Here is a 16,958-nt window from a genome sequence, read left to right on the forward strand (position 1 = left end):
GGAAGAATTTGGGGGGGGGGAAATAATAAAAATCAGCGCACTTGGGGGACAATATATGGCAGCTGAGCTTGTGGGTTTACAGCTCAGGAGAAGGTCACAAATCGATTTGGAAACCATATACAGTACTACACTAAGGTGAGAACTAAAGCCAAGGAATGGGTGAGATCACAAAGAAACTGCCCAAAACACAGTCAAAAGAACCCAGGGAAATGCCTCAAAGGTGAAGTCCAGTTTCATTTCTTTGTCTTTTCCCTCCACTGCTTCCCACTGAAAAGGAAGTTGAGTGGTAGGTCAACTTTCATTCTTTCAAGTCTTTTGAAAGTACTACTCAAGTCAAAGACTCAGAAGAACATGCCTAATGTGTGATGATCTTGGGGCACCTGGGTGGCTCAGCCAGTTAAGTGTCTGACTCTTGATTTTGGCTCAGGTCGTGATTTCATGGTTGGTGGGATTGAGCCCCATGTCGGGCTCTATACTGATAGCATGGAGCCTGCTTGGGATATTCTCTCTCTCTCTCTCTCTCTCTCTCCCTCCCTCCCTCCCTCTCCCTTTCCCTCTTCGTCTCTCTCTCTCTCCCCCTCTCTCTCCTTCTCTCTCCCTCTCTCGCTGCCCTTCCCCTGCTCCCACTCTCTCAAAACAAACATTAAAAAAAGAAAAACATGTGATGATCTTTACTAGAATCCAGCAACACAAAGCTATTCTCAGCACGCCTTAGTTACCTGAAGTTCATGGATGAGACTGTCATATACTAAATGCATATGTTCTCTACCAGATGTATGACTGTCTTCTAATAGTTTCTGTTGGATTTCCACGGGCCAGAAATTGTATAAAATGTTTAGTCCTATAAGTATGTGTGTATATGTATATATATTATATCCTTCCTGTTTAATGGGATCTAAAACCTTTGACCAATAGAGAAACCTGAAAGTCACAGATCACTATTGTGAGTGAGCAAAGCACCGTCTCTAGCACCAGACTACTCAGGTTAATATCCTGGCTTTGCCTTTTAGGTAATTCTGGGACAAGGTATTTACATTTTTTTTTTTTTTAATATTGGCTTTTTCAACGTTTATTTATTTTTGGGACAGAGAGACACAGAGCATGAACGGGGGAGGGGCAGAGAGAGAGGGAGACACAGAATCAGAAACAGTCTCCAGGCTCTGAGCCATCAGCCCAGAGCCTGACGCGGGGCTCGAACTCACGGACCGCGAGATCGTGACCTGGCTGAAGTCGGACGCTTAACCGACTGCGCCACCCAGGCGCCCCTTATTTACATTTTTTTAAATGTTGATTTATTTTTGAGAGAGAGAGATAGAGCGTGAGCGGGGGAGGGGCAGAGAGAGAGGGAGACACAATCTGAAGCAGGCTCCAGGCTCTGAGCTGTCAGCACAGAACCCGACATGCGGCTTGAACTCACAAACTGCGAGATCATGACCTGACCTGAAGTCGGACACTTAACTAAATGAGCCACCCAGGTGCCCCAGGACAACCTCTTTGTGCCTCTGTTTCCTCACCTATAAAATAAAGATAATAACTATATATCATGTAAGTTGTTGAAAAGGTTAATTGGAATATATATAAAGTCTGGCACATTGACAGTGCTCAATAAATGTTAGCTATTATTATAAACTATTATTTGTAGTGTACAACAGAATAAACATTCTAATGAATGAAAGTGACACAATTTTGTGTATAAGATGCTTTGCAAATATTTTTAAAACAGCTAGTTTGTTAGGAAGCTAATACTAATAATTTTAAATACCATTTCCAAAGAAATGGATTGTCAGTATAGAATTCATTTTGCATTAACTTTTTTCCTAAGAGATAGCAGGCAACATCTGGTTAGCTTCTAAGAATCTTAATTAATATTGATGCCACTAAGTCTGAGATAGGCTAGCTCTTCATGCGAGCCTTCAGTTATAGGTACATTAGACACTAATATCACATTATGACTCATACTGCTTCTAGCTAATATGTTATAATAAGCTAGTTATAAATCTATCATTTTTACTTACATTGCTGAATCCATAGGGAACTGTTGTGAAGGAAAGATACAACTAATTAATATATAATTATTTACTTAATTTAGCACATTTCCAAATTCAAAGACTTGTTATATCTTGTTCAGTCACATGTGTCCTACAGAAACTATATCCCACCTGTCAGTATCTAATTAGTTATTTATACTAAAGGTGCTAAATTAAGAGCCCCCTTTACACTCACCTAAAAATATGTGCTAGCTGATCAGCCTAGCTGATGGTGTTCTTTTCAATCAGCCTCTAACTCATACATTTTGTCAGACTGTCCTCTTGTTTATAAAATTAGATTATAATTTCAACAACAGCTCCAAAGTTCATGTTTCTATTTTCTTTATAGACAGTACCAAATTTGATAATGTAAATAAAATGTTTCCACATGAACAAAACAATGAAATTTAACAAGGCTAACCTTAATTAGAAAGGTGAAACCCTGGGGTGCCTGGGTGGCTCTGTTGGTTAGGCATCTGACTTCAGCTCAGGTCATGATCTCACAGTTTGTGAGTTTGAGTCCCCTGTCAGGCTCTCTGCCGTCAGTGCAGAGCCGGCTTCAGATCCTCTGTTTCCCACTTTCTGTGCCCCTCCCCTGCTCATGCTCTCTCTCTCTCTCTCAAAATTGAATAAACATTAAAAAAAAAAAAAAAAGAAAAGAAAGGTGAGATCCTACCTCAGTTTAAAATGCCTTTAAGGAATTCATAGCTGTCAAGATGATATAATTCTGTAAGAAAGAAAAGTGTTGTTTTCAAAAAACAGCTTAAAGTAAGTTGTCACAGTATATGATGCAGAATAAATGCTGAATAGAATGAAATTAAAGAGCCTAAACATAAAGTTTTATTTTACATTATAAATAGCTTTGGTGCTATAAATTCTCATTTCAACATCTTACTGATTTGCCTAATTCTGAAACATACATTTAAGAATTTAGGATAGAAAGTGCTGAGTGGGAGAGAGCCAAAGCATAAGAGACTCTTAAAAACTGAGAACAAACTGAGGGTTGATGGGGGGTGGGTGATGGGTATTGAGGAGGGCACCTTTTGGGATGAGCACTGGGTGTTGTATGGAAACCAATTTGACAATAAATTTCATATATTGAAAAAAAAAAGAAAGTGCCAAAAAACTTATTATTATTATAATACATGCTTATCCTTTATTATAATTACTTATCTTCTGTGACAGATTCTATAATCCTGAGGGCAGGACCAGGTCTGTCTGGTTCCTTAGTATATCACCAATGCTAGAACAGTGCCTGGCTCATAAGAGGCATTCAAAAAGTATTAAATGGATGAGGCACGTAAGGAGATAGCAATTTCTAAGTATTTGAAAATATTTACATTCCTTTAAGAAATCCTTAGAATGGCATTTGTTTTTATTCATTCATTGAACATGCACTGTGGATCTTCTATCCAGGTTCTATACGAGGTTCTGAGGCTACAATATAGAGATATGACTTTTGTTTGTTTGCCAAGGAGGAGCCCGGAAGGAGCCCTGTAACCAGACGATTACAATATACTGCGACACTACAACGTTATACATTTATAAACATTCAGACAAGTGTTGTAGAAGCCTAGAAGAGGAAGCAATTTCGTTTTACCTAGGTGAGCTGGGGAGAGTCACAGAGGATGTGACATCTGAGGCTGACCTTAAAGAATGAGCAGGAGTTCGCTAGACAGAGAAGGAAGAAAGAGCAATCTAGGTAGAGAAAGGAGCAGGAGAGGCCTGGAGTTCTGAGAGATTCCAGAGGGCTGAAGCATAAGGTGTGAACAGTATGAATTAAAATGACTTCTTTCCTCCTATATGAAGTCTGAGCTAGAGGAAAAATCACCTAATACTTACTTTTCACAGAAATCTTGCTTTAACTACTTAATTAGCTATATAACACTATAAATATCTGCTTTATTATTCTCCATATGTGTTTAAAATACATAAACCACTTAGAGAATTTATCTAACTCTTTTTTGAGGAGCTTTCCTGACTACTCTAAGAGTTAAAATGGGGGAAAAAATGTTCACCTGTCAGGTGACATAAAACCAATTTCTACTAAATGTGCCAGAATAATTTTTCTCCACCTCAAAAACGGTTAGTCTTCAGTCTGTTCATTACTGTCTTTTTATAGTATTTTTATTTAATAAAACCTATTAAGACTACCATACAAATCTCTTTACTTATGCTTTTATCTTTTAACTGATCAATTTTTATATTGCTGACATCCCTTCTTCACCATTTGCTCATTTAAAAATTCATAGTATGTGAGATATGTCTCTGGAGAAAATGTCTATAAAATTTGTTACAGCTGGCAAATGTGTATGAGTCAGTGATAGCACATGACTAAATGCTTCACAGAAAATAAAATTTGTTTCTGTAGTAAGCAGAACTGTTTAAATGTTATTTATTTTTATGTTTCAAAGAAAATATATTGTGAAGTGCTGCATTGATTTAATACGCAACAATGTCTGTGTACATGCTGTAGAAGGAAAATTTATGAAACCTTTGCACAACTCCTTTAATTGAATTTTCCAAATCTCTCACCACACACAAATAATCAATATCTTCTGCAGAGAAAACCAGTCAGAATTATTACTGTCTTTCGTTTCAATTTTGTTGTCATCAGCACATACGGAGCACCTGGATATTCGTAACGTCTGATACCAAGTTATTTACACCTCTTAAACACATAATTGCTATTAAGTGAGTTCAAATCTATGGTTTAATTTTTTTTACGGATTATTTAAAATATAAAAGTGATCATACTTCTAGAGAAGTATACAAAAATTTAAATCATGGAAAAAATTATTTAAAAGGCTTTGAAAAGTAATAAATCAGTTTGTTTTTCCTTAAATCCTAGACAAATCTCAAGTAAGCAGTCAAAATGTATCCCCAAAACAGTGATGAACAGTGTAAAATAAGAGCATTAACATTATTAATAGGAAAACTATGAACCACGTACAACATACATGAAAATTGAATCCTGATACAGAGCTGAGGACTACAGTTGTACATTAATGTATATCTGTGTCACCAAAACTAATACCTCCATTTTTTATCTCCAGATAAACCAAGAACGTTAAGACATAGGAAGGAATTTTTGTTGTTTCTTCTAAAGCTCATCATGTCTAAACTTCAGACTCCAGTGCTTTTAAAACTGAAGTATTTGTCTGAACAAAGATATTGTTTAATGTTAAGGTATGAAAAACTAAAAGGGTAGTAGTCTTCTAGGGAGTGAAATCACTTGGCCGACATGATAAATGCTTTTTCAAGACTGAGTGGAGGAAAGAACAACATAATTTTAAGTTAAAAAATACTTCAGTGGATGGTTAGAATGAAAAGGCAGTATCAAACTACTTTATAGTCTTAGAACAGAAAGAGTTTAAAATTTGTCCTCTAGTCCAAGAATCTGAAAACTTTAAAATCCTATAACCCAGATGAATTTTACAATGTAAGACAGTAAGTTAGCTAAAGAAAACAGAAACATAGTTTGTGCTTTTCTTTTGAAGGCCACAGCTAGAAATTCTGAAATATTTTGTATTATAAACAGCTGAGACAATCAACTTTTTTGAACAATGTAAAGTTTAGATGGTTACATTTCATTTCAAATATGCATACTGCAACCTACACAATTATTCTCAAAACAGATAAAATATGTTTTGGACTAAAGCTAAGTGTCTAGATTTTGTATCTTGGCAATGGCTCTACAATTTGCTTACATTCTTTTCAAAAACATTTTGTTTACTGGAAGTACTGGTCATAGACAAACAATGATGGTATTTTCTAATATCTGCAGAAAAAATGAAAATACTAAGTACTATATAATGCCATCTATTGACTTGGGAATATCTGTATTAAGTTGTTTTAAGTAGAGGTTGATTATGTAAAGTAAATAAATTTCATGCCTTACCATGTGATGATAATGTGACATTCCATCTGTATCAACTCACTGAAGGGTCATGTTTTAAATCTTCAGCATAACAAATTAAGAATAATTATGAAAATTCACATCCAAATCTAACAGAAAAAGGACCTTTCATCTCATTATTTTTCTAAGAGTCATAAAGCCAATATTATTTAGGAAAGTGAGGTTAGGCTTACTTCCTAAGTAACTGAAAAAAGAAAGAAAGCTTTCCTTTGTTTAAGAAAATGGTACTTAGCAAGAGAGATCCTCTTTTATTCATATACTCTATCAAAGCATTCCCTGATTTGCAACGTCCAGTTCTTTTCGAAACTATGAAAATCTCAGTGTACCTTTTAATGTTATTGTGTATGTTTTAATTTTCCCTGAATGTTACATAAAGCCTTAAGAATGTGTGTCAGATGTCTATTTATTTAAATCACTAAGCATGTTATTTTTACAATTATACTGCTCTGCCTGTCATAAAGACTGCAATGGATGCCAAACAAGCTATTTTTCCTGACATGGAAAAATAAATAGAAGTAAAGGACCAAGCTGAAGGGGCAACAAAGCATAAATGCTGGAATTTTCCTGATATTGTCTATTTTAACTATCCTAGGAAAATTTTATGAGAATCTGAAAGACATTCTTTTGATAGTAAAACAAGTAATTTTTTTCTTAAAAAATTTTTTTTTCAATGTTTATTTATTTTTGAGAAACAGAGAGAGACAGAGAGTAAGTGGGGGAGGGGCAGAGAGAGAGGAAGACAGAATCTGAAGCAGGTTCCAGGCTCTGAGCTGTCAGTACAGAGCCTGATGCAGGGCTCGAACCCATGAAATGTGAGATCATGACCTGAGCCAAAGTCAGACGCTTAACCAACTGAGCCACCCAGATGCCCCTGTTCTTATTTTCATTCAGTACCTAATAAAACAAATCCCATACATATTATGGGAGTTGTTTTTATATTATATAATTTCTAATATTATGAATATTCCCAAAACATTTTAAAATTTAAACAATTCTAGATAATAGCATAGTAAAAGAAAGGAGTACATTAGAAATTTCTATAAAAAGCTGAAGGCTTGATCCCTAAATAAGGAATGTATATACAAAGCAAATTAGTTTCACATGCCAAAGCACTAGCAAAGTCCTTGTAAAATGAATGTGTAAATAAAAGGGGTTAAAAATTAACTCAGCAAAAAAGTTATACACGTATATACATATATATACATATATATATACATACATATATATGTATATATATGTATGTGTTGGTGTGTATCATCTTTAATCAAAAACAAAATAAAACCACCAAAATAAAAAAAATATATATTACGAACCAGAGAGAGAAAGAAAAACACTCAGTAAAAGTACTCAAACTCATATTATAAAAAAAGTAACCTTCAAAAGATTTTTCAGACAACAATACTTTTAAAAAATTAGTTAAAAGGCTAACAAAGATTTGAATAAACTCAGGAAATATAAAGAGCTAAAGCAGCTCTTGCCAAGAAACAGAAACAGAAGATGACATATATTGTGATATATATAGATATAAAATATATATCTATATACATAGCTACTACATATTTTATGTATCTAAATTCAGTTTTCATTTACACCACAACAAATATTCAATTCTTATTAGAAATTTTAAAACATGATTTAGTCACAGGATCTCCTTTATACATGAACAAACACTTGGCCCTTAGGGAAGGCCTGGTAAAGGGCAAGTCAGTTTTAATGCCTAAAATACTAGAAAATAGTTTTAAGGCTGGTCATGTATATACACAAAGAATTGGTATATACTAGATAACTGAAAGGAGACAACTTTTTACCACATGTCTTAATAAATGTCTTAATAAATGTTCAGGGAGGGAAAAAATACTTTTGGAAATTTTTTTTCCCATTATTAAAATGATGATTCACTTATTTATTCTACAACTTTCCTTTCCTCATTTCTCAAAACTTGATGAAAGCCAACTATGTAAAGCCTAATTCTAGTCAATTCTAGAAAATTACAGATTAAAAAAAAATATTCATACCACTGGCACAGAATATAAAGAAGAGAGATTTCCTCTAGATGGGAAATAATAATCATTACAATTTCCCATTATGATCCTCTAAAATTTCTCATGTTAAAGGAGACTAAAACCACTGAAATCCAGGTACACATTATAATCAGGTTTCACAGTATAGGAGGGAAGAGACCTCAAGTCTTTTCTAAGAGCTGCTTTCATGTTCTTAAATTCTTGCGATCACGGCGGAAGTTAGCTGCTCAACTGAAAGGCTCAGGAAGCCTGCTCAGCTCTCTTCCCACATGAGTTCAGGAGGAGTACTGCCAGGGCTCTTGCCCTGTATTAATTACCCAGGTGGCCTCGGAAGTAAGCAGCAGGGAATCCCAACAGTTCCCGCGGCAGTCTCACCACAGACTTGTTAAAGATCCTAAATAATCCTAAATATAGTCTCATATACTAGAATGGCTGAAGTAGTTTCAGTTATGCCTCATATGTTTGCAGGGATTGCAAAATGGCATTGATGTCAGTAATATTAAAATGATCCTTCTTAAGTTGGTCTAAAGGTTTTAATATTTTATAGTCCACGATCATTTTGCTTACTGAGGTATGGATATGCATGTGTTACGGGAAAACCTGCTAATTTCGTTTCCCATACTGTGATATGCTCAGAGGCATATGGGTTCACAGTAGATCAAACATCATTAACGCTCTGAAGGTTTTCAGAACACTGGTTACCGAGTAACTTTTTATGCAATGTATAATCCTAATTCAACACCAAAAATTGTTATATATTAATGCATTGTTGCCCCTATTTGTCTGTATTCTCAAGAACTTTTAATAAAAAGACCAAATTTAAATCTTAAACTGAAAATTGTATTTCAAAAGATATTTTAAAATTTAATCATCAGGGAAGTTATCATAGTCTGCCAAATCCAGTATAAGGTTTTTCAAATGGGATTCATGATTTTTTAGAAGATCACACTAAAAAAGGGCTCATGATGATTGGTTTTAAATGGTGAAATGAGATGAAAGGATCTTTTTTTATAAATTAAAACACAACTCTTTACCTTTGTTGGGAGGTCCTGAATTCTTCTTTTCAAAGAGTTTTTGTTTTGTTACTTTTGTCACTAAAAAAAAAAAAAATCCCATGTTAAGAACTAACGTGGAATGCAAATAATTTCTCATCTTAGAAAAACTTAATGAAAAAAAATAATTTTAAGTAATACACATAGATTTCAAGTACAAAATGCAATACCTTATTATATCTTCCTTAAATAATGAGCACCAAATTTTTAAAAAGCCTGATATTCACTTGCAAAGGCATATTCTTTCCCTTCATATTCAGCAAGAATCCCTGAAATAACATATCATGGTAAAAGATACATGGCTTCTGATTTTCTAAATAATATTTTCAATATATGTCCAGTAGTGCCATAGATAAAAAAGTCTATCAGATTTAAATATGGGAAAAAACTATTAGGCTTATCTCTAAAATTGAGAATATTAGAATACATATATAAGTTTACAAATAAGGAATGGAGATGTCATTGAAAACTCATGAATTTTTCTTACTTAGTTCTTTCGTTTTCTGCATTTCTTTTTGTAAGAAGAAACATGACATACGGGAGATACCAATGAGCTTTCCAAGCTCTCTACTGCCCTCCAAAGCCTAAAAGAAAGACATCTTAAATGAGTTAAGTTCTCTACAAATACAACATTGCTGACAAGTCTAGTAAAAATACAGTTTACTGTTTCTTTCATCTGAAAAACTTGAATTCTGTGGTAGGAAGTTTAACTTTTTTTCTGGTAGGTCAACTACTGCAAGCTTTAAAATGCCTGAATAAAAATAATTTATTAAAAACACTAAACATGATCCACAAATTTACTTTTAAATGTGAAAAAGCCAGATCTTACTAAAATATTATGGTTAATTAATGTTCATATAAGAAAAGAAATTCCTACATAAAAAGTAACTAGACATATTCCCTGTAAGTTCTTTCCTGGATTGGATTCTCCAATTTAGGGCTTCTTTCCTATCTTCTTTTTTCAAATGGGGTAGGAGATATATGAAAAATTATACATCTCAAAGGAAAAAAAAAAAAAAAAAAGCAAACCTGTATACTACTTAAATTTTGCATTATCTCCAGGATTTCCTCTGATGATTTTTCAACTTGAGATAGCAACACCATGAATCTATAAATGAAAAAATATACATATTTAGCAAGATCAGCATTTAAACACAGCACGTCATTTTCACAGCTTTAATTCTTTTTAAGAGATCTTAGGTTCATTTTTCTAATTCTTTTCTTTAAAAAGCAGTAGAAGATGTAAATGTTCCTCCATCATTCTTTCATCCCTTTACAAACACAGTGTATGTGACCAATCACCCTGTCTTTGGGATTTTCGCTGAGCAGTGGGAGAGGATGTGAAGATGTGGTTAGTTGGCTTGCTCCCTTCTCAAAGTGAACACTAATACACCATCGAAATCTGTGAGTCAGTGTTACCCAGTAATTTTTGTAATAGGAAAAGAAGTTTTACGGTTTTCATATATTTCAGTGTGAAAAAGATTACAAAGGCACTCTATTAAATTTGGAAACAAAGAAAACTTCACTTGTAATCCTATCTACTGAACCTATCTCTAGTTAGCATGTTACCATACTGGAAAAATTCTCTTAGGTTTTTGTTTTTTTTTTTAATTTCTATAACTTTATATCATACTTTCTGCCCTTAATATAATATTACATATTTGTTTTTGGCCACATCAACCATATGTTTATAATTTAAAGGCTGCACAATATTGTACCTAGTAAACATACCAAAGATGATTTAACCATTCCCTCGTTCTTGCAGTTTTAGTGTCTTTTCCAATTTTATATAGTCTCATAGCTGTATATGATAATCTATATCAGTGCAGTCTAATAGAAATAAAATGTAAGACACATATGTAATTTAAAGTTTTCTAGTAGCCACAATAAAAGAAGTAAAAAGAAATAAGTGAACTTAATTTTAATAATATATTTTATTTAACCAATATATCCAAAGTATTATCATTTCAACATGTAATCAATAAAAATTATTCATGAGATATTTTTTTTCAATATATGAAGTTTATTGTCAAATTGGTTTCCATACAACACCCAGTGCTCATCCCAAAAGGTGCCCTCCTCAATACCCATCACCCACCCTCCCCTCCCTCCCATCCCCCATCAACCCTCAGTTTGTTCTCAGGTTTTAAGAGTCTCTTATGCTTTGGCTCTCTTCCACTCTAACCTCTTTTTTTTTTTTTTTTCCTTCCCCTGTCCCATGGGTTTTGTTAAGTTTCTCAGGATCCACATAAGAGTGAAAACATATGGTATCTGTCTTTCACTGTATGGCTTATTTCACTTAGCATCACACTCTCCAGTTCCATCCATGTTGCTATGAAGGGCCATATTTCATTCTTTCTCATTGCCATGTAGTATTCCATTGTGTATATAAACCACAATTTCTTTATCCATTCATCAGTTGCTGGACATTTAGGCTCTTTCCATAATTTGGCTATTGTTGAGAGTGCTGCTATAAACATTGGGGTACAAATGCCCCTATGCATCAGCACTCCCGTATCCCTTGGGTCAATTCCTAGCAGTGCTATTGCTGGGTCATAGGGTAGGTCTATTTTTAATTTTTTGAGGAACCTCCACACTGTTTTCCGGAGTGGCTGCACCAATTTGCATTCCCACCAACAGTGCAAGAGGGTTCCCGTTTCTCTACATCCTCTCCATTATGCTTTTTTTCAAAATCCGGTATGTACTTTATATTCATAGCACATCTCATTTCAGACTAGTCACAATTCAAATGCTCATTAGCCATGTGTGGCTGGCTAGTGACTACTGTTTCAGAGACCACAAATCTATACTATTGATTTTATGAGAGAAACTAGAAATTCTATTTAAATGCTTTTCAAAATCACATCAGTGTTATCTATTAACATTTCTGTGCTATTACAAATAAGACAAATATGTTAAATTTTCATACATGATGAATAGGTACAGTATGTTTCAACCAAGTAAAATAGATTAAGTATGCAAACAAGGAATGGAGAGACAGTTATTTATGCAAAAGCTAAAACTTACGTAAGGAAAATGAGAGAGCATGTGTACGTCAGTAGGGGAGGGGCAGAGAGAGAGGGAGAGAGAATCCAGGCAGAGCTGAGATTAAGAGTCAGATGCTCAACTAACTGAGCCACCAAGGTGCCCCTATTATTATGTACTTTCAATTAAAAGTCACTTGTCTCAGGCCTTGCTTGCTTACCACCTGAACTTCAGTTGGAGAGAGAGTGTCATAAAGGAATTCCAGGCCCCTTCCACTGAGCTCTGAGAGTCTGAAGGAGCAAGAGATTTTAAATGACTCCCATTCAGGGCTGGGAACCTCCAGACTCCCCTACATTATACCAACGATCACCAACTACCTCAGGGGGCTATAGCTGAGGCAAATGCGTTACTTCGCTATGAGAAGCAATCCTAAGGGTTCTTTACCTTGCATTCTTTTCCTGGGAGGACTGAAGTGACGGAGCCTCTCTACACTGTCTTACCATACTTTAAGGAACTGACGATATTCCCTGTTGGCCTTCATGGAATTGTGTGGGGGTGGGTCCTGCAGCGTTGCCGTCTTGAATGACTCCAAGAAGCTTTGTTCAGATAAAGATGTGAATGGTGCCCCCAGGAGTTGTGCAATGTAGCATCCCAAAAAGACCTGTTAGCAATTCTCTCTCAAGTTAAGATATTATTGAGGGGCTCAGCTAAGCAAACTTATTGACAGCCTTGGAGAGCTGTAGGAACTGAGTATCAAATATCTGGGGAAACTGTTTTTTAAGATATCCTTCACATGCGTAAGCTGCTTTTGGAGGGAAACTTGTCTTCACTGCAAGACCAAGTAAACTGGTGGACACTATTATTTTATTTTTTATTCCCATTTATTTATTCCCATTATTTTATTTTTTTAAATTTAAATTTAATTTAATTTTTAGGTAATGTGGCTAAACTCATATGTGGCTCAAACTCATGACCCTGAGATCGAGAATCACATGCTTCACTGACTGAGCCAGTTAGGTGACTCCCCTCTTTATTTTAATCTCTTTTCCTCTCCTCTTCCTCCTTTTACTTCTTCCTAAATGAAATCAGCTCCTCCCATCTTGATGGCAACCAGTTTCTTAGAATGGGTACGCACACACGCGCGCGCGTGCGCACACACACCCACACACACATTCAAATCATCATGTTATACACTTTAAATACATACAATTTTATTTGTTAATTATACTTCAGTAAGGCTGGGGATAATTACAAATAGAAAAAAGAAGGTTAATTACTCAGCCCGTTAACCTTCTGCCACACACATGTCCTTCTAATGTGCAATCCTGGATTTCCTACCTATTTGTTTACTTTCTGGACTAAGCTATGAACGCTACGAAAATTTTACACCAGTATTGATGGTCAATATTGTAAGTACATATATGATTTGCTGGATTCCTGATGCTGCTTAACTCTCCTTTTGCTTACTTTAACAAATACTCTTTTTTTTCACAAATCAAAAAAATGCTCAAAATAATGGTCTGATACAGTCTCTACTCTTCAATACCGAAATTAAACTCTTATATTCAGATTTCTTATATTCAGATTTCTACTCTACCGACACTCTCAAAGGCCACAAATGAACTTTTAATTAATTCCATTACTAAAAACTTATATCAAAGTCACTACCTGTAAGAGACCGTTTTTGTATAAAATCTCAAGAAACCTGCAAGTTATGTGAACGTTAAAGGGACAAAATCCCAAGCACCTGGGTGGCTTAATCGGTTAAGCATCTGACTTTGGCTCAGGTTGTGATCTCATGGCTCGTGAGTTCGAGCCCTATGTCAGGCTCTGTGCTGACAGCTCAGAGCCTGGAGCCTGCTTTGGATTCTGTGTCTCCCTCTCTCTCTGCTCTTCCTCTGGTTGCGCTCTGTCTCTCTCTAAAAGGAAAGGGAAAAAAAAAGGGACAAAATCCTCAGGTTTTTCTTTACCCTCCTAATACTTTCTATGTCTTATACAGAAAAAGGTAAATAGGTCACAGAACCTCTATTTATCTAATTAATTCTATTTATCTAAACTGATTATTTTGGATGACAGCTGGACTGTAATAATGAAATATATTGCTAAATTTTTTTTGAGCTCTTTCTAAAGTCAAAACACTATACTTGTTGCTTTATAAGCTACAAGCTATATCTTAACCTTTAAAATAACTCTCTGCAGTAAATATTATCTCCATTTTACAGATATGGAAACCAAAACACAAATTATTTAATTATTCAGGGTTAAACAATAAGGAACATAGTCAATGTGCATTCTTTGAGATTTTCTTTTTTTTTACATATATTTTTAAAATCTAAATTTTAGTTAACATGCAGTGTAGTACTGGTTTCAGGAGAATTAAGTGATTCATCACTTATATACAACACACAGTGCTCATCACAAGTGCCCTCTTTAGTACCCATCACCCAGTTAGCCCATCCCCCACCTACCTTTCCTCCAGCAACCCTCGGTTTGTTCTATGTATTTAGGAGTCTCTTATGGTTTGCCTCCCTTTCTTGTCTTATTTTTCTTTCCCTTCCGCTATGTTCATCTGTTTTCTTTCTTAAATTTCACATGAGTGAAATTACACTCTATGTCTTTTTTGATTGACCTATTTCGCTTAGCATAATATATTCTAGCTCCATCCACATCATTGTAAATGGCAAGATTACAGTGTTTTTGATGGCCGAGTGATATTCCATTACACACTTGCACGCACGTGCACACACACACACACATCTTCTTTATCTATTCTTCAGTCAATGGATATTTGGGCTCTCCCCATAGTTTGGCTATTGTTGATAATGCTGCTGTAAACACTGGGGTGCGTGTTCCTCTTCAAATCTGTATTTTTGTATCCTTTGGGTGGATACCTAATAGTGCAATTGCTGGATTGTAGGGTAGTTCTAGCTTTAGTTTCTTGAGGCACCTCCATATTGCTCTCAAGAGTGGCTGCACCAGTTTGCATTCCCACCAACAGCGCAAGAGGGTTCCCCTTTTCTCTCCATCCTCACCAACACTTATTCTTTCCTATGTTGTTAATTTTAGCCATTCTGACAGGTGTGAGGTGGTAATCTCATTATGGTTCTGATTTGTATTTTCCTGATGATAAGTGATGTTGGGCATCTTTTCATGTGTCTGCTAGACATCTGGATGTCTTCTTTGGAAAAGTGTCTATTCATGTCTTCTGCCCATTTTTTTTTCTTTTATTTATTTATTTTGAGAGAGAGCATGTGCACGAGTGGGGGAGGGGCAGAGAGAGGGAGAGGGAAAGAATCCCAAGCAGGCTTTGATGCAGGGCTTGAACCCACAAACTGTGTGATCACGACCTGAACCGAAATCAAGAGTTAGATGCTTAAGCGCCCCTTCTGCCCATTTCTCAACTGAGTTATTTGTTTTTTGGGTGTTAAGTTTGGTAAGTTCTTTATAGATTTTTGATACTCACCCCCTATCTGTTATGTCATTCCCAAATATCTTCTCCCATTCCATAGGCTGCCTTTTAGTTTTGTTGATTGTTTCCTTGCTGTGCAGAGGCTTTTTATCTTGAAGTCCCAACAGTTTGCTTTTGTTTCCCTTGCCTTTGGGGATGTGTCTGGTAAGAAGTTGCTGTGGCCAACGTCAAAGAGGTTGCTGCCTGTGTCCTCCTCTAGGATTTTGATGGTTTCCTGTCTCACATTTAGGTCTTTCATCCATTTTGAATTTATTTGCATGTATGGTGTAAGAAAGTGGTCTAGTTTCATTCTTCTGCATGTCGCCGTCCAGTTTTCTCAACACCATTTGTTGAAGAAACTGTCTTTTTCCATTGGATATTCTTCCCTGCTTTGTCCAAGATTAGTTGACCATATAGCTGTGGGTCCATTTCTGGATTTTCTATTTTGTTCCATTCATCTACATGTCTATTTTTGTGCCAGGACTGTACTCTCTCGATGACTACAGCTTTGTAATATAGCTTGAAATCTGGAATCGATGCCTCCAGTTTTGTTTTTTTCAGGATTGCTTTGGCTATTCAGGGTCTTTTGTGGTTCCATACATTTTGTGGTTGCATAAATTTTAGGACTGTTTGTTCTAGCTTTCTGAAAAATGCTGGTGGTATTTTTTTTTAAGTTTATTTATTTTGAAAGAGAGAGAGACAGACAGACAGAGAGGGAGGGAGGGGAAGGGGCAGAGAGAGAGAGAGAGAGAGAGAGAGAGAATTCCAAGCAGCTCTGCATGGAGCCTGATGTGGGTCTTGAACCCATGAACCATGAGATCATGACCTGAACCAAAATCAAGAGTCAGACTCTTAACTGACTGAGCCATCCAGGAGTCCCACTGTTGGTATTTTGGTAGGGATTGCATTAAATGTATAATGTGTAGATTGCTTTGGGTAGTACAGACATCTTAACAATGTCTGTTCTTCCTATCTATGAGCACGGAATGTTTTTCCATTTCTTTGTGTCCTCTTTAATTTCTTTCATAAGTGTTGTATAGTTTTCAGAGTATAGATCTTTTACCACTTTACTTAGGTTTATTCCTAGGTACCTTATTGTTGTCTGCAAATAGAGATAGTTTTATTTCTTCCTTTCCAAATGGATGCCTTTGTTTTCTTCCTTTCTTTCTTCATTCCCTCCCTCCTTTTCTTCCTTCCCTCTAATTGCTCTGATTAGAATTGCCAGTAAAATGTTGAACACCAGTGGTGAAAATGGGCATGGCTATCTTGTTACTGATCTTTGGGGAAAGTTTTTCATTCTTCCATGTCAAGAATTTTGAACAGCTGAAAAATAAGTCCCTTAATAAATATACAGAATATAGGCATAACTTTATTTTCATTTTTAAGTTTTTGATAAGCATTTTATTATTTTTTTTAAGTATTTTATTGAGAGAGAGGGAAAGAGAATCCCTTAGAGCAGGCTCCAAACTGTCAGCCCAGAGCCCGACACAGGGCTTGAACCCACAA

General features: G+C 35.5%; 1 protein-coding gene across 4 annotated transcripts in view; it reads right to left on the reverse strand.

Moving 5' to 3' along the window:
• LOC122480594 (integrin subunit beta 3 binding protein) overlaps positions 1-16,958 on the reverse strand; it is a 72,444-nt gene that overhangs the window by 6,276 nt on the left and 49,210 nt on the right. For 2 of the 4 annotated variants that reach the window (XR_006296600.1, XM_043575166.1), the window contains exons 5-9: positions 10,049-10,127; positions 9,507-9,603; positions 9,002-9,061; positions 2,704-2,754; positions 2,016-2,035 (exon numbers count right to left, since the gene is read on the reverse strand). Coding sequence is in view for 3 of the 4 variants with exons in the window: in XM_043575166.1 (XP_043431101.1) it covers positions 2,705-2,754; positions 9,002-9,061; positions 9,507-9,603; positions 10,049-10,127 (286 nt within the window). In the remaining variant the exon portion in view is untranslated. The remainder of the gene's footprint in view (positions 1-2,015; positions 2,036-2,703; positions 2,755-9,001; positions 9,062-9,506; positions 9,604-10,048; positions 10,128-16,958) is intronic. The other 2 variants (XM_043575169.1, XM_043575167.1) reach the window with 2 other exon arrangements.

Source organism: Prionailurus bengalensis, chromosome C1, assembly GCF_016509475.1.
Source record: "Prionailurus bengalensis isolate Pbe53 chromosome C1, Fcat_Pben_1.1_paternal_pri, whole genome shotgun sequence".
Classification (NCBI taxonomy): domain Eukaryota; kingdom Metazoa; phylum Chordata; class Mammalia; order Carnivora; family Felidae; genus Prionailurus; species Prionailurus bengalensis.